The following is a 27,289-nucleotide window of genomic DNA, read 5'->3' on the forward strand; positions in this document are numbered from 1 at the left end:
TTTGGGTTTTTTTTTTTTTTTTTTTTTTTTTTTTTTTTTGGGCTCAGTTTGTAGTTGTGGTTTTCTGTTTGGTTTGTGGTTTTGTTTGTGGGGGTTGGTTTGTTTGATTTTTTTTTTTTAACAGAGCTGGGGAGGAAGAAAAAACCATCAAGTCAGAACCTGAAAAACTCATTTCTGTATTCTTAAACAGGACTTTCTGGATAGGTAGAGTTAACAATAACATTCAACATTCCTGTTTGCTCAGATTCACCTTAAAGAAGCCATAAAGTAGAGCTCATCAGAAGACACAGTTAAATGCAAATCAAGATGCTGAAATCCTGGATTTTTCTCTTTCAGGGGTTGATTATTTCCCTACCACTAACATATTTCTGTCTCTCCCATCTCCTCAGTTACCCCTCTTTAACCTTTTGGTCCCCCGTAAGTCTCATCTCAGAATCTTTTCTGGCTGGAATGCACAGAGGGGAAAAGACAAATCAATCTTTCTTGTCTGTTTCTGCTGACAATACATCTTTTCTTTTTCTTCTTACAGATACAATACCTCTTCTTCTAGTTCACATTGTGACTGTTCTTCATATTACTGTGATCATTCTATTTCAAAACCATCACCATGAAAAATTACCTGTGTTTAGGAGGAAACAAACCTCCCATTCTACACATGTACTGTTTGGTCGTGAGCAATCAAAATAATTCAATCGGAATTTAGAAAAGAGAAGAAAGTTACTAAATTTCAGAATTAAAGATGCATTTGATTATTGCAATTCCAGCAGATTGCTTCAAGCAATAAATAGTCTTCAGAGGGATGCCATTTACCAAGACAGCTGGGAGGACAAAAATAGATGCAAGTAACCTACTCGCATTGTATGTAAAACAGTTGTAACAGAGAGAATGAGGGTAAGACAACATATGTCAGTGGAGCTTTCTATTTCCACAGACAGAGCAAGTTCATATTTCTCTCAAAATACATTTTATAAAACACAGTTCTGAAGTGCACGAATACATTTATGCAGCATTACCTACCAAAAAGGTTATTTCTGTCGTCAACAACTGTTGTTTTAAAAATATGCAGCATCTGACCCTGTGCCACTGCAGTGACTCTGAATCCTGATGAAAGGATAATACTAACTCTTGCTATGTTGTTTGCAGCATTAAAAGCAAAAAAAAATTTTGACATTTAATTTTACTGAAAAATTACTCAGATTTCCAAACCCGGTGATTTTCCACTCAGAATTTTTAGAGAAAAACTAAAACATCTTAAATTTAACAATTAAAAAAAAAAAGAGTCAAAATAAATAGGGTACAATACCTGAAGAAGGTCGCTGAGGTCAAGTAACATATCTGTGAAAGAAGTCAAGGAATATACATGCTTCTTGAACGTGACAGTATTTCTTCATTTCATTTCATTAGCAAGTCAAATAAAGGGAAGAAATAAACCCAGGTTAACTGTTAAAGAAACCAAATATAGGTTAGGACAATTCACCACTTATGCTAACAGCCAACATCCAGTTAATTGTTCAGCTGCCTAAAACACCCTGCCAGCACCTGCTGAATTCACTGCTCAAGCTGACACAGTGAAGCGATGGTCTCAAAGAGCAAGCCAACAATTGTGAGACCTACAACACTCACCATATCCTGCAGCCTAAGAAAGACCCAGTGGTAAGGGGGTCCTCTGCTCTGCTCAGACCCCACCCCAGTGCTGGGATCCCAGCACTGGAAGGACACTGAACTGCTGGAGAGAGTTCAGGGGAGGCCAGCAAGATGATCAGAGGGATGGAGCTGCTCTGCTATGAGGAAAGGCTGAGATAATTGGGATTATTCAACCTGGAAAAGAGAAGGCTGTGGGATGACCTAATTGCTGCCTTCTGGTACCTGAAGGGAGCCTACAAGAAAGATGGAGAAGAGCTTGTTGTGATAGGACAAGGGGGAATGGCTTCAAACTGGGAGTAGGGTTAGATTGGATATTGGGAAGAAATTTTTTAGGGTTAGGGTGCTGAGGCCCTGGCACAGGTTACCCAGAGAAGCTGTGGATGCTCCATCCCTGGCAGTGTTCAAGGCCAGGCTGGATGGGGCTTGCAGCAACCTGGACTAGTGGAAGGTGTCCTGCATGAGGCAGGGGGTGGAACTGGATGACCCTTAACTCCAACTCAGGCCATTCTATTATTCTACGATAACTAAAACCAGGAATAGCATCAAGATAGAACACCCTTATTACACTTTAAAATATAAAGTATCATCAGTCTCCTATGCCAGCTTAGGAGCCCAGAAACACACTATGGAAGAGCAAAGTAAGAAAACTGAAATAAGTTTCTTTTGCTCTCTTCTATGAGGACACGTCAAAGAGCTGGGAAGGGAAAGCTGCTTTGGCTGCTCCCTTCTCCAGCCAAGCAAATCCAGTGTTACCTTTCAGTTTTCACTCCCTTCATGATATCCTGTGCTGCTGCAAAATATTAGGTCACCATCTACTCATTATGGGCACACTTGGAAAACATAATAGTTAAAAACAAGCCAAACCACTGCAAGTTTCCATTAGACTTAAGTGAAAGCAAGCACACTTATGAGTGCATTGTCTAAACAGTATCCAAAATAGAGGAGGAAAAAATAAAAGAAAGCACCATGAGGCCCAAGGTACAAAGGTAGCTCTCTTCCTGCTGTTAATGAGCACATGCTGGATGTCCTATCAGCTACTCAGGTGTGGCTCACATGTTGTAAAAGGGTTTTATTATTAAAAGGAGTGTCAAGGTAAAGTGTGAGAGAAGGGCAGAGAGTGAGGTACGCAAAGAAAACACGTATGCAGGGCTGTGTGTGAGTTTTTGCATGCAGCAATGTGCTAAGAAATCCAGCATTAAATAAAATGCAGGGACACCAGTGTAGTTTGGTGCATGCTGTGGTAACATAAGTATTAGTGAATGTTCTTCAAGTAAGCCAGAGTAATACAGTGCACATTTCTCCTAAACATTATCAGCTGTGGAAGGAGAGTAATTCAGATAACGTAATCAGTTTATACATAAACATTTTCCTTGCTAAGAACTTTTATCCTTGAGCATTTCTACCCTCAGTTTGCATTCAAAATTGTATGAATGTACTCCAAATTTGTTACAAAATTTAATACATTATGTTAATATTATTTGGTGGAAATTAATTTCCACATTAAAACCACAGCAATGCTGGATAGTTAATTAGCTGAAAATTCAGTATGGCTCCAAAAAAAAAAAATCAGAAATCCATTATAGGTAGTATTATGCAAGACATTACAGTAATCTGAAATTTTAACACAGTAAGGGAATTGTTAACAAAAACCATCTGTAAAATACACAGCTTAGAAATCTACACAGAGCAATACTGAATTCAGTGCAAATTTTTTGTAAAAGTGAAAAAAGAGAAAATGGAAAGACGTTAGCATTGCAATTGCCAAGGAACCATAATAATTGTCAGCTCATCAAACAGATCTAGGAAGAAATCACTATGCCAATTTTGTGCTCAAGAAATATTCTAAGTCTGAAAATGTTCCCAGCTCATTATTGACTTGAAGTGCCTGATTATTCTATGCCCACCCTGAGATACTGTCCCCAATGAGACAAAGCAAAATTATCATTCATATCTGATAGATCTCACCACAATTTAGGAGGCAAAAAACCCCTGAAACACCAAAAGAAATGCATCTCATAGGTTACTGAGGCACCAAAGTGAATAACTGAGTGGTCCTGAGCCTGGCTGCTGTCGCTGGAGACAGAACAGGAGTCGGAAGGAGCATCAGTGCCAAATGCTAATTCAGATTTTAGGTGAGCCAGAGAGGTACTTTTCTAACCCAGGCATTTCAGTTACAGTCAGGAAATCGGCATACCAGGGTATTCTTCAACCTCCTCAAACTGTTGAACACACTTTGATGGAAAATCTAAACTTACTAACACATTACAAATGCTTAGGCTTTATTACTGCAAAGAAAACAAACCTGCCTTTTTATGCATTTATAATGACACAAGATCAGAGCTAAGGATTGGGAAATTCACAAGCAGGGTTCAGGCAACTCAGAATCAATTTAGAGCTACACTATAGATGCTTTAACATACAGTTCCCTTGCTCCTTAGAGAAGTTTGGTTCAAATGCCCACCAAAATTGTAAGCAAAGGTCACAATAAAAATGTGGTGCTTCTGGATTTCATTTAAGGTAGCCTCCAGCAATCTCTCTCCCTGATTAGATGTGTAGCTACTACAGCAAAGCAAAAGGGGAAACTTGAGTCATGCAGTAGCTCTGGGTTGGCCTTTACTATGAACACTGTGGGCACGATTATCAGCAGGAAGTGGTTGTAAAAACAGCCGTTGTTTTCAAACTCCTTTTCAGAGCTGGAACAGCCCAGGAGAACATACAACAACAGCTGAAAACAGCAGATAATACTTAATATGTATTCAAAAATTATACAATCGTAAGACAAATGTTTTCATTGAGGCTGGAAGAAAACAATGATCATTTTACATATGGAGACTGCTACCCACATGGAAAAGCTCCCGAAGGGATGGAAAGCTACTGGTACTGTAGAAATACCCATGCAAATAACAAGGCACAGGGGACTTTGGTTATAAATGTGCCCAAGTTAAAAAAAAATAAATTGAAAAGAAAAAGTATTAGCAGTTAAACTGGTTTTCCTTTGCTATTAAGTCTTTAAGCAAGTTTCACCAAGGTATACAGCTGTCTGTCCAGCACTAGAAATGCCTAAATGACTAAATCAAGATAAGTCAGGTCTAAAGGCATTATTTCAAAAAATTAAATTCAACGGAATCCTTTGGCCAACATGATGCAAAAGGTCAGACTGAGTGGCCAAAATGTTCCTTTTCTGCCTTTATAATGTGGATAATATGAGAACTCCATGATTCACAGCAATAATGACCTCATTCTCAGCACCAGAGGAAAAAAAAAGTTCATGAAGAAATGAATAGTACCGGAAACCTAAAACCCAAAATACCAAAACAAGCATGTATTTGTACTTCAGAGAGACCTACATTTTACATATTCCAGCAATCCTAAAGTACTTGTGCAGCAAAATCCCCCTGATTTTCAATAATAACATCTAGCAGGAGGCAAATCTGCTATTTGCAAGAATAAATTGTGCAAGACGCTGTTAAAATAACATCATTTACAATACAGTTGTTACCTCTCCTAAAGAAATCTTTCAAAAATTAAAATATTTATTGTCTGACAATCTACAATAATCAGGAAATCTTCAGATTATTTTATGCTACTTTTCAAAGTTCTTCCACTGGGTAGCATGGTGTATCTGGAAGACACAGGCCAGTATTAAGAACCAGGGAGAAGACAAAGGGTCTAGCATTTATTTTAGTTATTTAGTTAGTTTTTGTAAGTTACCCATGGAACATTTTTTACTTATTTTTACAAGCTTACTACAAAAGCAGCCATACCATGGAAGGAGAACTGGTGTCAAGGAACTGTGACTGCAAGCTACTCAGGAGAAATCTGACATCCATAGAAGTCCTGCTGCTGTAATGAAGTGTCACCTTTATTCAGCTTAAGCTAAAACGCTTTCTGTTTCTCAGAAAAACTAAAACCAAACCCATTAAACACATAAAATATTTAAACATAATCTCACTTTCTGTACTCAACAGCTGCAATTAAGCTGGTTGCAAATAAAAAAGCAAAACCCAATAGGAACAGGTCTGAAAAGCAAAAAAAAAAAAAAAAAAAACCAAAAAAACCCCCTGAATATTACAACAAAATTTTCTCAAGTTCTTAAGAAAAAGAATTATTTGCAATTTCAGTGTCAGGGTTCTGGATAAACTACATAACAAATGGGAACTTCCCAGAAGCACTTTCTTCAACAAACACATGGAGAAAAGACAAAAGGGAGGCTGAACACAGAAGTGGGGTGATACCAGGGTGAAAAACTAGTGACAGCTTTGTCTGGCCCAGAACCCAGTTTCCAGCCTTTCAGATTCACAACCTTCCCCTTCCATAATTTCATATACCATATGATTTCTGATTATGACGTACCATGATTATACCTCTGCTGCTTTACAAACTTTCACCATTTTAATTAGTCATTAATTGAGACTGACTGACAACGCTAATTGTTTAAAGTAAACATTTCTCTTTCCAATGACACCGAACTAAAACAATTAGAAAATAATACCCAAACTCAATTCTTTTGCAGAAAACTCATTTCTGACAACTCTAATGAAAGTTTTGCCTCAAGGCTGAATTCCCACAGAGCCAGCTTCCAAAATTTCTTCAGTCTCCAATTTTGCCTCCGCAAAGAAGTCCACACAGCACAGGCTGCACTCGAGTACACAAATAAAAACAGCACTTAACAAATGAAACTGCTAAGCACAAATGCTGTTTTTATGAAAAGCAATCTTTATTTATGTGTAGATTAATGCACGATAAAAAAAGAACTGCATTTTGGTCTGCGGCGTTTTTTCCTTCTTTGCACACAGCTGTATGACTGTGCTTCATAAAAGTGTATTGCTCTAAATTCTGTATTCTAAAATCCCCAATTTGAAAACAAAAAGCAGTGCCCCACTCCATCCCCATGTCTATCAGGATGTTTCTGCAGCAGTTCTCTTTCAGCACGTGCAGCCTCACTGCCTGCACAGCCAAGGCAGCAGTAATTCAGCATCGTGCCAGCACCAGGCAGATCAAAGGCATTTGGGGCTGCATTCAGCCTGCCATTACCTGGAAGGGTTACAAGTGGGCCTTTCTGGCTCACCTAAGACCTGAACATCCTTTGACACCAGTTCTCCCCACCTGCCTCTCCAGCAGCTGCAGACAAACCCGGGCTGCTGCAGACAGGAGGGATCCAAAGCTGTGAGCTACATCAGCCCCCAGACTCCAACACACGTACAGTTCACTCTTTCCTAAATTAATGCTGCAGCTTTTTTTTGTCTCAATAATTGTCTTCAGAGTCATTGCCATTTAGAGGAACATTTTCCAAAGCACCCAGGCTGGCTGAATATGCAGGGAGCGTTCAGCATTTCTGAAAATGCTGCCCTTGGAGAACATGGTCTTCAAAGGGCAGCAAAGCTAAGCTGTGCTCCCAGTGTTACCAACTTCAAGTAAACCTGCTTTGTGGGGTAGGGCCAAATATTTACACAGTTACATGTAAATTTTTAATAGTCACATGTAAATTTATAACACGGCGCAACACAACAGGAAAAAAAAGCAAAAAATATATTTCTTGTCTCAGAACGCTTGTACAGCCAACTTGCAATTATACAGGGTATCAAAGGGATGAAATATGCAAAGAATATCCATACTAAGCCCCTAAAAGATAATCTAGTTAGTATATTTGCTTAGGGAAAAGAAAATTTAGGCATAGAATGAGAATGTAAATATTAATTTAAAAGTTCTGAGAGACATGAGGTTAATCTTCAACTTGAATGATGTGGCCATGTATAAATAACAGTTGGCTATATTCAAACAACAAAAAGTCTCCAAACAAAAAAGAGAGACCCCATCCTCTGAACAGTAAATTGAACAAGCACTGGCGAGGGAAAACAAGAGAGGTTGCTAGGAGAAGCAAGGTTTAAGGAAGAACTTGAAAGAGCAGGGCTGGCAGATGAGAATGCAAGAGAGGCAGCAGGAAAGGAGCAAAGCTCAAGCTGCAAGGGGACAAATAAAGCAGAATAAATTGTAAAATTACTGCAGAAAACACAAGCAGGTGTGAAAGTGCACAGTACAAAAATCTGCACAGAGTGACAATTTGATAATAAAGTGGGCTTTTACAAAGGAGCTGGGAAGGAGGACACTGATAGTAAAGATTTAAGTAAATGTAAAGGAGCTCAGTTCTCTCTCTTTTATGTGTGTACAAAGTCTACAAAGGTTATGACTCTTGTACTAACAGTGAAAGAAAAGTTCCAAAGAAGTCAGAGGTGCAGACTTAGAAGAACTATTCTGAGATGGCTCTCAAGTATTCAGCACAGCAGCAGTGCACAGATTTGGAAGCAGCAGAGGAAAATCACTGCCTGCTCAGAGGTGGCAGAGGAAAACCAGCAGAGTCATCAGCCTGATACTCTGCTTTTTCAGAAAACTCCAAATGCAAGAGTATGGAAATATGTAAAAATATGAAAAAAAGAAATCTGCCATAACTAGCTTGATTGCAGTTCATTACCACCCCCTCCCCACGGCTGCTATTTGTGCAGCAACCTGGCAAACCAGCCAAAGGAACTGCCTGAAATGAACAGTCTTGTCTTTTTGCCTGTTTTCAGCTGGATTAACTCCCCAGTTCACATGTAACTGCATCAACACCTGGGCTGATAGAAGGCAGGGGATGGGCTGAGGGAGGACTGAGAAAGCAAGGCCAAAGCAAGATAACTTCTTTCTGAGGCTGTGCCAGCTCACAGTGGCTTAACACATTCTCCAAAACCAGAGCCTGAGACAATCTCTCTGTCACCCATCCCGCCTTCTCAAATTTCTCTTTAAAGTTTGCACAGTTTTTCCCAGTTTGCTCCAAAACACAAAGACCTACCTTATCTGAAAGAGAAGCCTAAAAAAAAAACAAGTAAGGAGAAAAAACAAGTAAGCAGTTACTGCAGAGTTACTGCTTTATAGAAACCAAAATGTTATAAAACTGGTAACACCTCCCTTGTTTTAAGTACAAACACAGCTCCTGTGTGAGAGTTGTCACAGTACCACTCTGGTTTTACCCCAGTAAGCACTCACCTATACTTCCTAAAAAAGCAGGATTACAGTGCTCAATTAAATCCGAGTAAAAGCAAATTCTGTGGACACAGAATATTTTACATTTCCCATGCCAGAAGCCAAGTGTTACATCTTAGTTTTCATACCCACACTGAGGCAAATGCACTGGTATTAAGTGCTCCTGGGTGAATTATCTCAGCAGACCTTTGCTGGGATGGGAGCATGGCAGCTGTTGTCCCTGCACTGGGACATGCACACAAACTCAGATGCTGCTTTTCTGCCAGGATCAGTGGACTTGATTTATCCAGGCATAGGCATGATCCAATATCATACACATAAAATACTGCCACTCATTTAGCAAAAAAAAAAAAAAAAAAAAAAAAAAAAAAAAAAAACCAACCAAAAACTCAAAAACTGACATTAGAGCCTTTGTTTTAAGAGAAAATACAGCTTCAAAAGGAATTAATTGCATCCTTGCCCTTCCAAGGCTGCTGGCTCTTAATGGCCTTTGGTGGCAAGTACAACAATGGGATGTGTTAAATTTCCCACTCTCAAAGGCCTTTAGAGAACCATCTCTGCATTTATCACATAACACAAGGACAAACCCTTCTCTATCAGATGCCCACAGGCACACACCTGCAGGAACCTTTCATTACCTGAACTGCACCAAAGGGAGCCCTTGTGTTCTGGAAGTGGGCACTACAGGAATACCTTTCCCACTAATGGTGTATCCCTGCTGATCAGGAAACCTCACCTGGGCAGGTGGAAGAGCTCCCTGCGTTCTCACCCTCCCTCACACCCACAGCACTCCACTGGGAAAACGTCAGGTGTCATGGCTCCATGCATGGCTGGCTCTCTCCTGGGGCATGGGTGGAGCAATGCTTCCACAGATGCTGCCAAACTGTTAATTATTATTCTTGCAGTAATCAAAGTTCGATTAAAGGCATTACAGTAACTCACAGCAACTTCCCCAATCACCTGTGTTTCTTACAGAACTTGAACTCAGTGTGGAGCTGGAAACTGGGCTCTCAGGACAAGCTCACCTGAGCTTGCAAGTCAGGAGAACACCCCACCTTTACAGCAGCTGAACTTCTCCAAGCAGCCTGGTTTAGGGATTATCAATAAATTGAACACAAATACATGAAGCTGAACTGATGCACTGCATCAGTGGGTTGAAAATTCTTCAGCCCGTGCTTTCAACTTAAGAAATGCCTACACTAAACCTAAAAAAAGATTCCTGCATGCTCACTGTAGCAGAAAACCACGTAAATCATAACAGCACTGAGGCATGCTGAATTTGGTTTGTATCAGAGTTGCCTTATGGTTCATAAATACCAGCATATCCCAAATGAGCCACTAATAAAGCATTTCACCAAATTACATAACAATGCATCTTGCCCTTTTGAGTACCACTGGAAGAGTGTTCAAGGGAGCTTTATTGGGCAATAGGAGAGAACTCAAATTACCCCCTCGGACAGCTACCCAGGTATCTTGGGATATGATAACAGACAGAAGCACTGAGTTAGCACATCTGAAGTTACCAAACTATGGACAAAATGCAGTATATAAACACATCTTCACTTCTACTTCCAGCAATGCACAAGTGAGAGATTGCCTTTAGCTGTCATGGCAGGGTAAGAAGATACTTTCACTGATAGTTTCTGTTCAGCCCAACTGAGCAAAGCTCAATAAGAACTAAAAAAAACCCCAAAAATAACTTCAACAGCTTTTCTAACTTTCAAACTACCAAATAGCAATTTAAAATACCTTTCAGGGCTAGGGAAAAGTGATGCATCATACTTTGAAATTAATACAATTCTCAACATGACACATTCTCTTCAAGGACCTAATATACTGGATTTTAAAGTTAAAACAAATTTGTGTCTCAAAAGCTTGTCTCTAGAACAAGATTAAATTTGGTCCTTGAACAAGCATAATAGAGCAGGTGGAGGGAGGAGTTTCCATATTTGAGATTTTAAAGGCAGCTAACTTTTCAGAGAGTTAAATTACAAGGATAAATCTTTGAGGTGATCTATTAAGCAGGGAAAATACAGTCACAGGCATTTGATACACTTTGTATTTTATCTACACAAAAGGATGGGAAACAAATGCTTCCCTTGGGAATCTATCTTTCCCAAGAAATTGAAAGGCATAGCCCAGAGGGACTCTTGGCTCTGCCTCAGGACTCTGGATTTCTGTTTCCATTTCTGCCACAGCCCGACAAAAAACATTCCATCCTTTATAATGTTTTTGTAATGAAGATAACAGTTTCCCCTTCCTTGGTAAAATGCTCTGAAATATCCTGATTATCTTATTACTATAATATACATTTTGACTCTGGGGTTCCCAAGTCTCCCCAAAAGGTCACAGAAACAAGCTTTCAAATGTATTTCAGCTATAATACCCCAGCAGGCGACTAACTTTATGGGCAACAATTCTTTTTCAAACCAGCTCTCTGCCTTTGAAAGACCCAAGCTGCAGCCTTTCTATGCAAATCAACAAAGGAATCTGTCCCCCTGTGCAAAACATGCAAAAGGGTTTAACAGTTAAGAGACATCCTGAACTTCTTAGAATAAAGAGATGCAAGAGATATCACAGATTCAGTCCCTCCTTTCAAGTATGACAGTCCTGATTTTCATGCTTCTATTATCCAACACACATAGCTAAGCACCTCCTACAATAACTTTTAAATCCTTTATTCAATTTAATATTAAATTCTATTTTGCATCAATTTGCTCTACAATCACTTCATTACCACACATATAAATTTTCAGTGTTAAAAAAAAAAGATAAAGTGAGCTCTTTGTTACTGGTTACACATCTTTATGAAGGGATCATTAAGGATAAAGGAAAAGTCTTTACTGGGGCAAGGTGTGTGGGGAGAACAGAGGGTAGGAAGGGGACAGAATACCCCCACTGATATCCTACTGAAAATTCACTAAGCAATCTGGTACAACTCACTTGTCAAAGATATTGGAATTCTGTTGGCATTGCTGTCAATATTTCCCTCACTTAGGTAGGAACTCTCAAAGCATCTCAAGACAATGTTGCACAGCATCAGTTAGTGAACATACTGAAGTTAATTTACTTGCAAATGGTATTTCCCATGTTCTTAAAAGTTAACAACTTTCATTAAACAGCTTTAATCAAGCTGGAAAATAAGGTGTTTTCCTGAAGTGTCATTTTAAACTTTTATCCTTTTATTATCTTCTTTTGAACGCTGTAGCAATGGCAAGCACTTATCTCACGTCTCTCTTACAGCACAGAGACTGCTCTGTCATTATCAGTTTTTAAGAAGCTGTAAACTTATCTCAGCGGCTGGAATTCTTCATGAGAGAAAGCAAAAAAAAAAAGTCAGTAATGATGTACATATCATCTGCCTCTGGGAAAATAAAAACTGCCAGTGATATGCTGGGAAAGATCTCCTTAGACGCCTTTCACGGCGTCTTGCAGCAGTTTTATTGTAACCCAGCAGTGTGATTTCAAATAACATTATCCAGCACGCTGATGGCAAGCTCCTAAAATACAGCTCTGCTCTGAACAACTGAGAATGCTATTGTGAGTCTCGTGTTTACAGCTGCTCACTGATTGTGTCATATTTGCAAAGCTTTCAAAAAAAAAAAGATAACTTTTTTCTCACCAGTGAGTTTTATAAATTCAGCCTAGAATTTAGCTAACAAGCTCAGTGCAGAACTTGCTCCTCTCCGAAATTTTAGCTAAAAATTCCAATGTATTTAGCCAATATACTTGGAAAAGTATAGTCTAGCATCTTAGAATAATTAAATAGAAAGCAATATGTACAATAGGGCTCCTACATTATGGGAGGCAGCATTAAGAGGTATAGATGCACACAGGACACAAAAATATCTACATCTTGATGAACAAGTTATTTTGCTTCCCTTCTATGCCTCACTTTCTCCAATCAGAAGATGAGAATATTGACCTTCTCCATAAAACACTACAAATTGTACACCTCCACCAACAGGACCCTCAGCTGGGAGCAGGCAAACTGGAATTACAGTCCTACTGCCACAACTGACTATACATTAGGTCAAGAGAATAATATATAATTAATACATTTGTAAAGAAAGAAACACACAAGAGTAACCTTAGAGAAAGAAGCTGAACTAGGTATACCCACGCCCTCTCTAAGCTTGGCCATTCACCTACAAAAGATTCCATTTGTTTGCCTTTCTCCTGGCCTCACAATTCCCGTGTTTCAGACTGCACAGCAACAACAGCTTCAAAAGGAGAATGGGCAGTTTTCAGCCCTGACACCCCTCTCAGCTTTTAACTCCCCTTACAGATGTGAATCTGGGGTCTGTGCAAGCCAGGAACAGGTTTTAGTCACCAGTACTTTAAAAAAACCCTGAAATTAAATCAGTGAGCACCTGCTGTGTTGCCCATCAGAAGACAGATAGCTCCAGACTCTGAGCAAAGAGAAATTCTCCTTGCAGAGCACCAGCCAAAAAACCTGTTCTGTGCAGAGACACAGCTCAGCTGCATCCCTTGCAAAATGTCACCTACCCATCAGTTCTACATGGCCCCAAAAAACACCAGCTCAGGGACACTGGCACTGCAGTGGAAGCTGCTCACTGTGACTTCAGCAAAGCTGAACACATGGTCTGCCACGGTGCTCCTAAAGCCAAGTTGTTGAGACATCATGGCCTGGCTTGCTGGCCTAGGCAAGCATTAAATTGGCTGGGCTGCCAGGTTTGAAGGGCTGTGGTTAATTGTACAAAGTGCAATTAGCAGAGAGCTGCTGCAGGCATCCCCTGGGGACAATGGTGTCTCCAGCAGCAGTGAGACAGGGAGGCAGAGGCACCCCAGGCAGGGATGCAGATGGCACAGAGCTGAGAGCAGCCCTGCAGCAGAGGGTGGGGCTGCACTCAGAGGGACCTTAGAGGCTGGAGAACTGGGCTGACAGGAGCTGCAGTCTTCCATCTTCCTAAAAAGCCTCACACGCAAAGACAGAGTAACCCTGTGCTACAGTACGGGCTGGGGCTGACCAGGGAAAGAACAGCTGGCACAAAGGAGCTGCATGTCCCACAGAAAAGCTGAGCAGCAGCCAGCACTGGGCTCTTGCATTGAGAAAGGCCAAACAGGTACTGAGTTGTGTTAACAAAAGTGCAGCCAGCAGTCCAGGGAAGTGGATATTCCCCTCTGTTGACCACCAGTGAGGCTGCACCTGGAGAGCCTTGGTCAGATCTGGCTTCTCCAGTACAACATCAGCATGACACTAACATGGTTGAGGGGCTGGAACACGTGATTTACAAGGAAAAGCTGAGAGAGCTGGCTTGTCAACCTGGTTTTAGGGGACACCTAACACTGTCTGCCTAATAAGAGGATACAGAGGAGCCAAATTCTTCTCAGAAGCAAATTGTAGCAAGAAAAAAATCTGTTTACGTATTTGGAAAAAAACCCTTTGGCATGATGGTAGTAAAGCCCAGAGAGAACATGATATGTCCATTGCTAAAGACAACATTCAACCAGAGCAGGGCTTCAGGAATCTACTGAGCATGTAAGCAGGGAATGGAGAGTACTTCCATAGGCTCCTTCTAATCTAAATTATTCTACAATCCTGTATAGGGCACAGGGTTTTCTACATATTTCATCACCTTCAGATACATTACCTATACAAACATTTCCCTGTATCACACCTCTGACTGCTGGAGTGGAAAATACACTGTATTGTCTTTCATCCTACCCTAGAGCCTGTCAGGAGGATGGACTGTTTTAATAAAACACTTCTGTCAAGCTACATTTTGAAGCTTCTTTTTTTGATGCTGCCCTCATGTTGTGGATACTACCCCTCAGCCAATGTTCTCTGCTCCTGATGGTGCTCCCAAATTCTCCAGTTGAAACAGGAGGAAAAGTGACCAGTTCACAGCTCTGCTGGGAGGGCTGCCAACATTATCAGCAGAAATCAAGGACTGGAACATTCTCTTGTTTCACCATTGAATGACTGTGAGAAACAGCTGAGATGCTGAAGCCACCCATTCAAAGTCTGAGGAATGAGAACAGCAGCAGTCAACACCTGAGTTGCTTTCCTCTGCCACAGGGGGAGTTTAGAGTCAAGGTGAATGATAATAAATATTAAACTGGACATTGACAAAAACTATTTTTCCACTGAAAAACTATAATCTGAATATGCACTGGAAATAATTATTGGCAATGAACTGGGTCCTCCAGATGTGACAAGAATGCAGTGATCTGGGAGTCCCTCAGAGACAGCAGCACAGATGCAGTCCAGCTGGTGCATCCTCTAGAAGACTGATCCTGTAAGGACCACAAGTTTTCAAATGGAAAAGAGAATTCAGCTTAGATTCTGCAGAATTTAAAAGCACTCACATGGGAAAACCAAACTTTGAACTCCAGATAAATACGAATTGAATGTTCTCTGATCCCAGGTACCAAGTGACAGGCAGCAGCTGCAACCTCCCAAAGTCTCTTTAAAAGAAGACTTCCTCAGTAATGACTAAAATTTATTTTGCATTTCTTTCCTCATTTCCCTAGAGATCAAGGATGGTCCACTGGTGATTTCAATGGCAAATTTCAAAAGAAAAAGTCTCAATTTAGACAGCACACCTCTTTTGTCCAAAAGCAAGAAAAGCATCTATAATCTCACAGCCTTCAGAGATGGATAAGCAGAACAGCATTACTCTGGATTCATTAAGGAAAGAAAAGAAGAGCATTTTTAATGCAAGTGAACTAGAATGAGGCAAAATCCTTGCAAAGCAAGGGCACAGTGGTGCTTTCTCAGAAACAACCAGGTTCAGGTAACCTCTCAAATTTTCTGCAGTCTAATTTGAAACACCAGCTCCTTGTTTGCCCTAGGGTTGTGCCACACATTACAGCCCCTGAAATGACAAAACCAACTTTGTTTTCCCTTGGAAGCTGCAAGGCCACTACAGGCACAATAAAAAGTTTAAAAGACCAATTGCAGAAGGAAAAATACTGTAAAACAGATAAGGTAAGAATTTCTCCTGATGATAAGACAGAAGCAATGTTTGGAGTTCTTGTTTTTATGTAATAAGGACTTCTCCATTTCAGTTAGTACATGTCATGTTGCTGAATATGCATTTACACTGCACAGTCTTCTGTTCATATGAAAAATATTATAGCCCAGTAGAAGTTACATGCTAGTTTTTGTCCACACTAAAAGACTTCTTTTTTTCAGTCTGTATATCTCCCCTCTTTCAAAATTTGCTTTCCATTATGATATATGACAACATAAAATATATTGTCCACTATTCCTCCTTGCACATCAACACAAAAGGAATCTGAAGAGCACTCGGATTTCTACTCCCTGCTTAGGCATAAGCTAAGACATTATTTTTGGGAGCCAAGCTGCTCCTTCATTGAAGAAACAGCAATATATCTCCATTTAAAAAATACCGATTAGCAAATCTTATAGCACTTTACTAACACATGCAGCCAAAACATCACTGAGACTACTGTGTTTCTCCCAAACTGGAAGGATGTTGAAAACTTAAATGATTCACTTACAGCTGATCTAAAGATGAGAGCTCTGCAATTTATGTTTTATTCTCAAATGTTTAAAGGATTAAATCTAAATAAAATACACAATACACAAGCTTCAGAGCACACGTTATCTTTAACATCTTATTTCCAATTAGCAAGTCAAAATAAAGAAGACATGGGTAACATCTGGCTTCAAAAGAAAAGCTCTGGAAGAAATCAAGATTTTGGTTCTTTTGGGCCTCATTTAGGGCTGCTGTTTTCCCAGACTCTTGAAACTGGATGAGATGGAAAGATTATTCTCTCTCTCAAAGAAGGGAAAATAGCAGACATACCACCATGTGATTGAGTATTACATCATTCATACTTACAACAATACTGAGCCAGTCTGGCAGTTGAACTGAAAAGACATTTTCTTTGCCTTCGAGGAAGGACATGGACTTGTAAAGGCAGATGAACAGGGAAAAGTTAGAAAAGGCTCAGCTCTCCATTGCACTTGGCATGAATTACAAAATGCTGAAAATGTTTCATTGAGAAGCAATTCCAGTGCGAGGTTTGAGTAAGAAAATTACATCATGCAAACAAAATCCTAGTGACAAACATCTGAAGGAAAGAAGGCAGCTCTTGAGAAGGACCTTTACCCATTTTTAAAAAGCTTATACTTTACTAGGATGTGTGAAATCATTATCAAGACCACTTTCAAGACATAAGGCCAGGTCAGGTGTGAGAATGAATCCTGTTTTTACAAAACAAATTTGACAGGTAATATTGTTTCTCTGATATACCTTCACTTTGTTCTTAAGACATCAAAAACTGCCAAGACAAAAAAAGCTGCATAAGACCTAAGAAAAGGATAAAAGTGGACACAATTTGAGAAAACCTCAAGCTAAAATATTTGCAGATAGCAAGCACAGAAGGGCTTATAGGTCTCAACACACTGGCTTTTGTTCACCCTATTTTGCATTACTGATCTTAATTAATCTAATAAAATGAATTTGTGTTCTGAGGCAGCACTCCTACTGCATTAAAATTCAAATACACAATCTCGTATTTTAATGAAAGAAAGCATTTAATTTTCTAATTGACTTTTAAAGTATTAAAATGCATAAAATGTTAGTGATGGCTACAACCAGGAATATTTTTCAGTAACTGAATCAAAAAAAAATCAACCATAATTGATCATGTTTGCTATCAGGATTTATTTAAACAAAGCATCAGGTAACTCCTTTTCTTTTTTTTTTCTTTTTTGTTTCTTTTTTTTTCTCCTTAAGAGGAGTGTGGCTGTGCAGGGAAGGAAGGGGAAGAGTCTCCTCCTCATCCCACACCACATCCAGCATATCCTCTGACAAAAGCAAGAATGCGCTGCACAATGACCGGCTGTACCCCACTGTTTTTATTCAGCTGGTGTTAGCAACATATTAGCTCCCATCAGGTCAAAACACCACCCAGTTATAATTCTGGTTTTGCTGACTTAAGCCCCAAAATTCAGATGCAGAGATAAACCGTATTAAGCAGAGAGACAACTTAATTATTTCCTCTTTTAAACAAGCTTTAAGAAGATTGTTAAATATTTATTTTCACAAGCATGCAAGGATCACTGAAGGTCAAATACATGAGAGGTGTGATCCCTTCCTTATCATTCCTCCTTTGTATTTATTTCCCTGCAAGGAGGCCTCTCTGCCATCACACTTCCCTCCCCTCATCCATCACCCAGAACTCATCCTGACGTTGTTCCTGTGGTTATCCCCCCTGCCTTTGCCACCACATTTCAGCTTCGCCCCCTCTCAGTGCTGCCAGTGAGGGCTGTCCCTTGTATTTCTTCCCCAGAATTACTGATGCCTTTGTATCTCTCCCACTCCCTGCTTCTGGTTCTCACCTTGTTTCACCTTCACCATGAGAATGTCTCACCAGTTCAGCACCCCAAACTGGAAGCTAAGTACTAAGAGGACAGACCATGCAATTCATTTCATTAATTATTATTTTTATGCATGCAATAGCAGACTAGTATTGCACACATTAAAAATCTGGCTCAGAGGCTTCTGCTGTAAGTCTTTATGAGTTACACAAGGCCTGATGTGGTGATGGAGCACAGGGTTGCCAAACACTTCTACCCACACATCATGTAATTCAAGCCCATAGTCACAAAGGCTTCAGTGAACCTACTCCAGAAGCCTGTCCCTTCATTTCAAAAGACAACAGTGATTCTTGTTTGTCCCAACACAAGAAGGTATGATGGGCAAGGGCAAAGGACCTCCAGAATTAAAACAGTGTAGGTGCAGCAGCTCTATTGACTGTAAACCCCAAGGTTTCCAGCAGTCACAGAACATCCTGAGTTCAAAAGGACCCACAAGAATCATCAAAGTCCAGCTCCTGGCCCTGCACAGGACACCTCAAGAATCACACCATATGTCCAAGAGCACTGTCCAAATGTTTCTTGAGCTCTGTCAGGCTTTGTGCTGTGATCACTTCCCCAGGGAGCTGTTCCAGTGCCCAGTCACTCTCTGGGTGAAGAACCTTTTCCTGATATCCAACCTAAACCTCCCCTGACACAGCTTCAGGCCATTCCCTTGGGTCCTGTCACTGTCACCACAGAAAACACATCAGTGTCTGCCCCTGCTCTTCCCCCATGAGGAAGTTATAGGCTGCAATGAGGTCTCCACTCAGCCTCCTCTTTTCCAGGCTGAACAATGCCCAAGACCTCAGCTGCCCCTCATGTCACCTCCCCTCACAGCTCTTCACCATCCTCATGGCCCTCCTTTGGACACTCTAACAACTTCATGTCTTTTTTATATTGTGGGGCCCAAAACTGCACCCAGGACTGGAGATGAGGCACTGCAGTGCTGTGCTTTGAGAAAAAAACTGCCCAGAGAGAGACTTGAAACACTCTGCTCTGCAAAGCAATAAAGTATTTCTGCAGACGGATTTCAAAAGAGTATTATTTTGACCTCTACTGTTCAAAATTTCCCTTAAATGAGGAAAACAAAGCTATCAACACCAGCCAAAACCTGTAATCTTGATAGGCCATCTTGTGACCCTGTCCCCCTCTCCACCTCTGCAGATGGTTTGTTTAATGCTGCATTATGGAAAAGCTGACAATTTGAGCCACCTGCTGTGTACCAACATCCTGAAAGGAAAAAAGTTGGTCACCCCTCTACACAAAAGCTGGTGAGAATTTCATCAGTGAATTTAATGGGGCATGATCAGGTCTCCCCTTGGCAGCACCAAAGGTCAAGCTCTATTTTATTCAGAGTTAGAAACAAGTGAACAGAAAAGCAAATTTTCAGAGTGTGCAGTTCTTAAACAAAACACTAGCCCGAGCACACACATATGCGTGCAAAATTGCAGTCCTCCTGCTTCTTTTGGATGATATATTTAGAAATCCTATTAGCTGGAGAGATCAACATTCTTATCTGAATTTCCAGGATGCTGTAACATGCAAAATTAGAGCAGCTCTCTTAAGTGGGTCAATTATCACTACTGCACTTACAGCAGCTTTTCCCCTCCCTCCCTGCAGCATCCATGATGGGCGTTTAGCACAAGGATTTAAACAGTCAGATGTTGAGTTGACACAAACCACAATGTAAAGTTCCCTTCCCCTTTTATATTTTTCAGAATCTTAAAGGAACAAAGGAAATCACCCAAGTACAGAATCTCCACATTAAAATTGCAGGCTCCCAGCAGAAAGCTTCGATGATTCCAGAGCAGGGCACCCCGCAGGATAATTCCAGTCAGCAATCACGCTCACTGTTCTCCTGCCACATCTGACTCAGGCACAAGTGAGGTTTATGGCTTTTCCCTCCAAGGGATGAGAGGAGAACCTGAGGGCCACTAATCATGTCCCCAGCCCTGTCCCCCAGGGTGCAGAGCCACACAACCAGTTTGAAAGGCTTCAGGTTATTATCTCCTCAAGGAGGAATTCTCTTTAAAATTAAAAACACTGCAAAGCACCAGACGCAAGTGGAGCAATTCAAGTACCCAGCACCACTTCAGATGCTACAAAGACATCCAGAGGAAACACAGGCTCTCCTGCAACACAGCTGGAGGCCAGGTGAGTTATCTGAGAGGCTCCTTCTGCCTCACTGCCCCACTGCTGCCCAACCATGGGCAGCCCTGGCAGTAAGGGGATGCAGCAGGGAAGAGGACAGAGCCACACAGTGGAATACATGATGTCAATGAGCACATGGAAAGGAAAATTTTGCTTTCCCATCAACTGGAAACATGAAACATGTCATTCTTTCAGCACCACACTTGCTTTATACATACCTCTTTATAGGGGAAAAAATGTGTGAGGCAGCACTGCAAGTGAAAGATGATATGATTCTCCTTCATTCCATGGAAAAGCAGGCGGGATATGCAGGCTTCAGGTCATGAGCTCTGCTATTGAAATTCAACAGGTCCAGCCCTGGCTGGAGGAGAGGGTGATGGGGAGAAATTAAGGTGCAGAAATTAAATTTCTGTTGCTGTCCCTGGCTGTCCTCTTCCCTACATCTCCAGCATTTTCTCGTGTGGTACCAAACAGGAATGATCACAAAAGCCAAGCATTACCAAACATCTAACTCTTTGGAAATCTATGCAAATGACATGGGGCAACAGCAGTCACACCCTATTTAAGGCAGCAATTTTTTCTTAATAGATGAAGCTCTTCCAGCTAAAATTCATCCGCTCAAAAACACAGCAATTTAAGGCTTCATTTTGAAATTAAGTGAACAAGGCTTTTGCAAGCCTTCAAGTTCAAGCAAATGCTTTATTAGGAAACATTTCTTCACCAAGAATGTGGTCAAACACTGGAACAGGGTTCCTAGAGAGGTGGTCAAAGCCCTCAGGCTGTCAGTGCTAAGAAGCATTTGGAAAATGCCCTTAACAACATGGTATAACTTTTGGTCAGCCCTAAATTGGTCAAGCAGTTGGACTGGATAATCATTGTAGGTCAGTTCCAACTGAAAATATTCTATTCAACTTACTACAAAGATCTTGGCATCTCTTTCCACACAGTGAAATGAAGTAATTTGCCTCAGTAAATATTATATGTATTTTAACAGTGCAATTTAAAATCCATTTTTATGCTCATATGTCCTTGTCACACTCCACACTTGAACAAAACACATTTTCAATGCAACACCAGTTAAGAAAAAAAAAAAGTAAAAGGTCAGTTACTAAAAAGAAAGTCCTTAACCAGAGAGAAATAGAAACTGGTTTTATTAACCTCCCTAACCACAGATTTAAAATTTTCTTGATTAAAGCCTAATTTCAAAAGTTAACTTTTTAATCAGGAACATTAGGGCCTGCTGGCTCCAGGAAGTTTTAGTAGAGGTCAAAAGATTGCTGGAGATCTAATTTTTCATTTCTAATAAAAAAGGAAGTCTTGCCCTTTTCCTTGCAAAGACAGACCTTGAAGTGTTAGTAGAGAAACAAAGATTGTATCCATCAAAGGTTCTCATGGCGAGGCCGTACAAAGCTTCCCAAGACCACACGGAGCTGACAGAGCTGCTAAAGCTTGCAGGGAATTAGCTGAACTCTTCTTGCAGAGACCAACATGGCAGAAAACCCTAGGAGCTAACCAAGGATTAGAGAGACCAGCTCCTCATTCCATCACAGATTTTCTGGGTAACTCTGAATGTGTCAGTTCTGCACCTGGAAATGAAGATAAATACTCGCAACTTCCCTTTCTGTGACATGAAAATAAACACATTAAAGCAGGAGACTTTCAAATAGCTTGGCAATAAAGTACAAGTACTGCAGACAGATAGGAAATAACAAAGTGCTGCCCCATTCAGCTGCCCAGCTTTTTCCCAAACCCTTCTTGCCTGCTGGGATCCGGCAATGCCTTCGTGATCTTCCCTCAAACAAAAGGGAGGTTCACAGGGCAGAGGAAGCCAGGGAGGAAAAGCTCCTTGTGCTTTCCCACCCAGCTCAAGTTTACATCTGAAAGACTTGTAGGCACCAAATGTTCTCCTGACAGCCTTCTGTTCCCAGCACCCAAATTCAAGAGGTCATTTTTCTTATACATTTCTCAGACATGTTCTTTTGCAAACAATTCAGGAGAGAGGCCTCACTTGGCTGCTTTGGTCTGACCTCAGGAGGGTCCCACCTGTGTTCACTAACCAAAAAAAGCTATCAAACATCCCCTGAATAATTCAACCCCAGTCTCAGAGGCTGCCCACCTCAGAGGCCCCCATCATCAAGACTGATCAGCTTTACTGGAGGGAGAAAAACCTGCCCTGAATTTACCTTCAGAGGCACACAGAGGGATATTTACACAAGATAGCTAGTGAGGGAAATTTGCAGGGACTCTTCTCATGTGGCAAAGGTTTTATTTACTATGATCTGACAAGACAGGATTTGGTTTACAACTGAAGGTGCATTTTTCAGAGAGCTCCAAAGGAAAAGAATAAATAAATAGTATAAAAAAGGTGTATGTGTGTGTGGGATAAAAGACATTTACCATGTAAAATGCTGCTATAAAAGACCCAGGTGGTAGCACTGGAAAGTATTACACAAAGGAGTGGAGAGTTGTACAGTTTTTCTAACCGCTGTGTACAGTAACAGGATTACAAACAGAATGACATGTTCCTTGATTAAAACAAACTGATATCCCACCTGGAAAATCCTGGCCAGGCTGTCATTGTTCTTGAGTGAGCCTGGGGCAGCCACAGGTTACAGCTGAGCCCATAAGTCACTCAGACACCCTGCCTGGCTCTTCCCAAATTCTCTCTCTTGGCATCGTGAGACCAGCTAAAGCGCCCTTTGTTTCCATTCTAACATGTGCAGGGGTGGAAAAACTGTTCAAAACATTAGAGAGAAACAACTCAGCGCTGCTACTATTCCAAGAAACAAATTAAAAGGCAGAGTCTGAACTGCCCAGGGCGCTGGCAGTGCCAGACAAAGTCAGACGTCACTGGAAAGGCTCAGCATCACTCAGTCCCTGGGAGAGGGACAACAGGTTCCATCACACCTGAGGGTTTAAAAACCACTGTGTCTCATTCAGATGGATTTTTGGCATTATATCTTTACTTCTGACACTGATAATACAGACACATTGACACATTTTATAAAGAGAATAATAAATTGAAGTTTTTATAGGCAACTCATCCGAAGGATGAAACACCTCCCAGATCCAGCTAATCGTTAGCAAGCTGTTTTCCCTGGAAAACATTAACACTGACAAGCAATAAAGGAAGGCAAATGAAAAGCTATGCCAAAGTGGCTGCACTGGGGGGGGTTGTGTCACATAACCTAATAAAAAACATAAACTGATGTAAAATCAATTCACATATCAAATAATACATACAAAACTTTCCAAAGGATTACAAATAAAAGCTGCTCTTCAGATTAATAAATATTTATTTTCTCCTTAAGTTGTGGAACTATTTTTTTCAGATAAAAAAATTTGAGTTACCAGAATATTCTGCATTTTTGCATTAATTAAAGAATGCATAAGAACCAAGGAGAACATAATGTATTCCTATTTCAGGCTGAGGTTTATTCAGGCATAATTCAGACTGCTCTAGTAGACTTGGCTAAAGTATTCTTCACATTTTCACAGAGGCTGGCTGGCGACATGTACATTATGAAAAAAAGAAGACTAAGCAGATAACCATGTCAGATAAATACATTCCACTCCCTCAAAGTGAACTTGCAGACACAATTAAATTCTATTTTCCCTCTCCAAATGCTTCCCACTCCTTTAGTTGTGCCACAAGAACACAACATTTCTTGTCACTTCAGTCCCTTACTGCATCTCCCTGTACTCCCCAGGCATTTTCGCTCCTTCTAGTACACATGATGTCTTCTACTGCTAACGCCGTTCTGTTCCCAGGTAACATCTCTTGCCTCCACAACTCCCAGGTCACTTGGATAATTCATTTGGGCCACCCAAAATTAGTGAGCTGTTCCTCAGTTCTGAGGATGCTGCTGCCCTTCATTACTTTTTCCATGTCACCTCTTTCCTCTAAAATACTTTCACCAATCTTCAGCTTTTACCTTCCTTCTCTAAATTTCTCCCACAGTTCTTTGTTAGAATTCTAAAATGAACACAATGACAATGAGCACTTTAAACTCAGGAACTCAGCTGAGCAGTGCATTTAAATGTTGAAGTGTTAAAAATACTGCAATTCTCCTTTGTACAGAATTATTCAGTGTACTGCTCCTCTGTCCAAGCCCTCCTCAGCACCTTCTCCAGAAGAACAAAACCAATGGCAGGTTTATTACCCTGAATATGGATTTTAATTCTTGTAAAAGCACTTTGTCACATGGCCATCCTCTCTACACCTGCTCTTGGCCCCTCTGCTCCGAAGGCCCTGGCAAGAGCCCTGCCTCCTGTGGCACAGGTCTGTACTGCCAGATTTAATCTGGGAACAAGTATAACATGCTGATAATGATCATCATAATTAATCTATGGAGCCCTGAACATGTTTGAATTTCAAAGGTCAGCAATTTGCACCCACAGCCCTCAGGTTTTCAAGTTTCTTCTAAAAAGAAAAGATACCAGAAAAGGAATTTGTATTTCAGTGTTGAGGGTCCACAATTTATTTGGGCTTTGTTTTTTAAACTACACTGGATTTTAAACAGTAATACAAAACAAAACAAACAAACAAAACCATAGCAGAACACAGGCAGAAGCTGAATGAACTCCCTCTCCCAAAGTGACAAAGGTTAAACTCTTAATATCAACTACAAAATGAGGTTTATCTAATCGATTAAAAAAAAAAAAAAAACTAAAAAATTGAGCTTTATGGACATGCACAACGACCTTTTCACTCCCAGGCAGCACAGTAACTGTGCAAATGAGGGTAGAGTATTATTGATATAGAAAGACAGAACTCATCTTTGCAGTTTTATTCATACTTTACTCCTAGTATTTTATGTGGAAGTATCACACAGGACATTATCTCCATTTAACAAAGAAAGCTGGGAAATTCATTTAGGGATTTATTAAGTGGCAACCAGATCAGTACATCTTGCACATAAGTGAGATACATGCAGAAATACTTTAAAGAAGGTTAAAAAACAAGTAAATTATTTTTGCTTTATTTGTTTGCTACATGTTAGCTCCTCTTGCTACACAGATGGCTGCCCATTGCAGTGTACCTACCTGCCTCTGACAGCCCACATTTCTTCAAATGCTTTTTATCCCTATCAGTAGGGAAAAATGGATTTGCAAATTACAGCTGGGCTATCATTCAGAACTATCAAATAACAACTGTAAAAAAATTACTTTTAACATGACACGAGCATAAATATAACACAAAATCATAAAAGCGATCTTAGAGATAATTTATTTTCAACATCCCTGCCGTGGGCAGGGACACTTTGCACCAGACCAGGTTGTTTAGAGCCCTATCCAGCCTGGCCTTGAACATTCCCAGGAATGGGGCAGCCACAGCTGCTCTGGGCAACCTGTGCCAAGCCCTCAGTTTCCTCACTGTAAAGAATTTTTTAATAGCTAATCTAATCCCACCCTCTTTCCAGCAGTTACCCGGAAGATATATTATCAAAATCTTGGTAACACCTTAAAATCAACACTGTCTTTATGGCAGTGACAGAGTGCTACTGTTCAAAGTTCACATGGAGACTTTACAGTAGGAAAAACCAGTCTAATAGGCAAGCCTGCCTTTTAATGCCATTATTCCTGCAAAACCATATTTTTTTAAACATGCAAATACAATTACCACAACACTACTACAAGATCAGAAAGTACTACTTTTAGAATACTGAATATATTTTCTGAAACGACAAAAAAAATCTCAATCTTAAAAGGAAAGCTAAACTGTTTAACTGCAAAAATACAGAATGAGAGCAGCAATGTAGAAAAAGCATCAAATTCGAATACTGAAGATGTGGATATACTATTTTAAAGTAGAAAGGAACTAAACACAGAATTGTAGAATGATGAAATGATAGAATGATTTGGGGGGTGGAAGGAGCTTTAAAATACATCCAGTTCCAATATCTCTGCCATAAGCAGGGACACCTTTCACTAGACCAGGTTGCTCAGAGCCAGAGCAACAGAAGTAATTGTTTGATACTAAACTCTGAATTCCAGCAACTAAAACACAACATAAAAGAAATAAAAAGATATAAAACAAATTAATTTGAATGGTCATCAGTATTTAAAGCTTATGTGGAATTTAATTAAGTTCCCCAAGATAAAAATAGGGATGGTAAAGCAGGGAGTACTTACTTGGAAACCTGTCCTGTGTGCACCTCCAGCCACTGATATCCTGTATGATTTTTGAGCAAATTTCAGAATTTATGAAACATCTTTTTTTTCAAGAACTAAAACAGGAGTGATACTGTCCTTCCTGCAAGTATCAGAAGAAGGAAATCCAAATATGTTGACGAAAAACCCACTGGAACCCTATCTGTTCTTTGATGCTGACACTGCAGGAGGTTTGGGGTTAACTGTCATTTACTTTAAAAGAGAAAAACAAAATAAACAAAAAAAAATACTCCACAAATAACAAACCCTAGCAAAGCACAGGGGAAGTGCAATTTTATACTTGAAGCAAATGTTGAAAAAGAAGAAATTCAGAGTTAGTGATGAGAAGCAGAGTGACAATTATAGCATTAAATACACTAAGTATCGTACATTTAGACAGAGAACAAATTTACTTGAACCACAGGAAACACTCCCATTCACTTCCATGGATAAAACCAGCAATGACCAAGCTAGCTCTTAAACACTTACCTCTTCACATTGAAACAAGGTTTAACTGGGATAGTTGACTTGCTAAAAGTGGGTCTTCTATTTATTTATATTTGATAACTGTAAAAGGATACGAGGAGTTCCTTCTGTCCTACACACGAGGTAGAGACAGGCAGCAATGACGTGGGTCCTCTTTCTGCCCCGCGTTAGATGTTTGCTCACAGCCATCTTGAAAAAATTAAAGGCAGTATCCAGACAATGCTGATTGAGTTGAAGCTGGTTTCCCAAGTGGTGAATCTGACGCTTCCCTAAGAAAATTAACAAGGAAAACAATAGCTTAACAACTATGCTGTTAATGTGCTTTTAGGCTGGGGTCTTTTAGTGTTGGGGTGATTTTTTAAGAGAAAATTAAGGAGGCGGATTTTGGATTTCATCTCTTTGTGAAATACAATGATCTCTCAAGTTTCAGGAACTATTTAGTCTGAGTTCCTCAGGAAAAAAAAAAAAAAAACAAAACCA

At 40.3% G+C, this 27,289-nt stretch overlaps 1 protein-coding gene across 1 annotated transcript in view; it reads right to left on the reverse strand.

The window, feature by feature from the left end:
• The window catches only part of BRF1 (BRF1 RNA polymerase III transcription initiation factor subunit), a 186,767-nt gene that overhangs the window by 102,363 nt on the left and 57,115 nt on the right, over nt 1-27,289 (reverse strand). Inside the window, exons 5-6 of the mRNA XM_041476161.1 lie at nt 26,905-27,078; nt 1,304-1,335 (exon numbers count right to left, since the gene is read on the reverse strand). Of these exons, the coding sequence (XP_041332095.1) occupies nt 1,304-1,335; nt 26,905-27,078 (206 nt within the window). The remainder of the gene's footprint in view (nt 1-1,303; nt 1,336-26,904; nt 27,079-27,289) is intronic.

Source organism: Pyrgilauda ruficollis, unplaced genomic scaffold (assembly GCF_017590135.1).
Source record: "Pyrgilauda ruficollis isolate IOZ18807 unplaced genomic scaffold, ASM1759013v1 scaffold38, whole genome shotgun sequence".
NCBI lineage: Eukaryota > Metazoa > Chordata > Aves > Passeriformes > Passeridae > Pyrgilauda > Pyrgilauda ruficollis.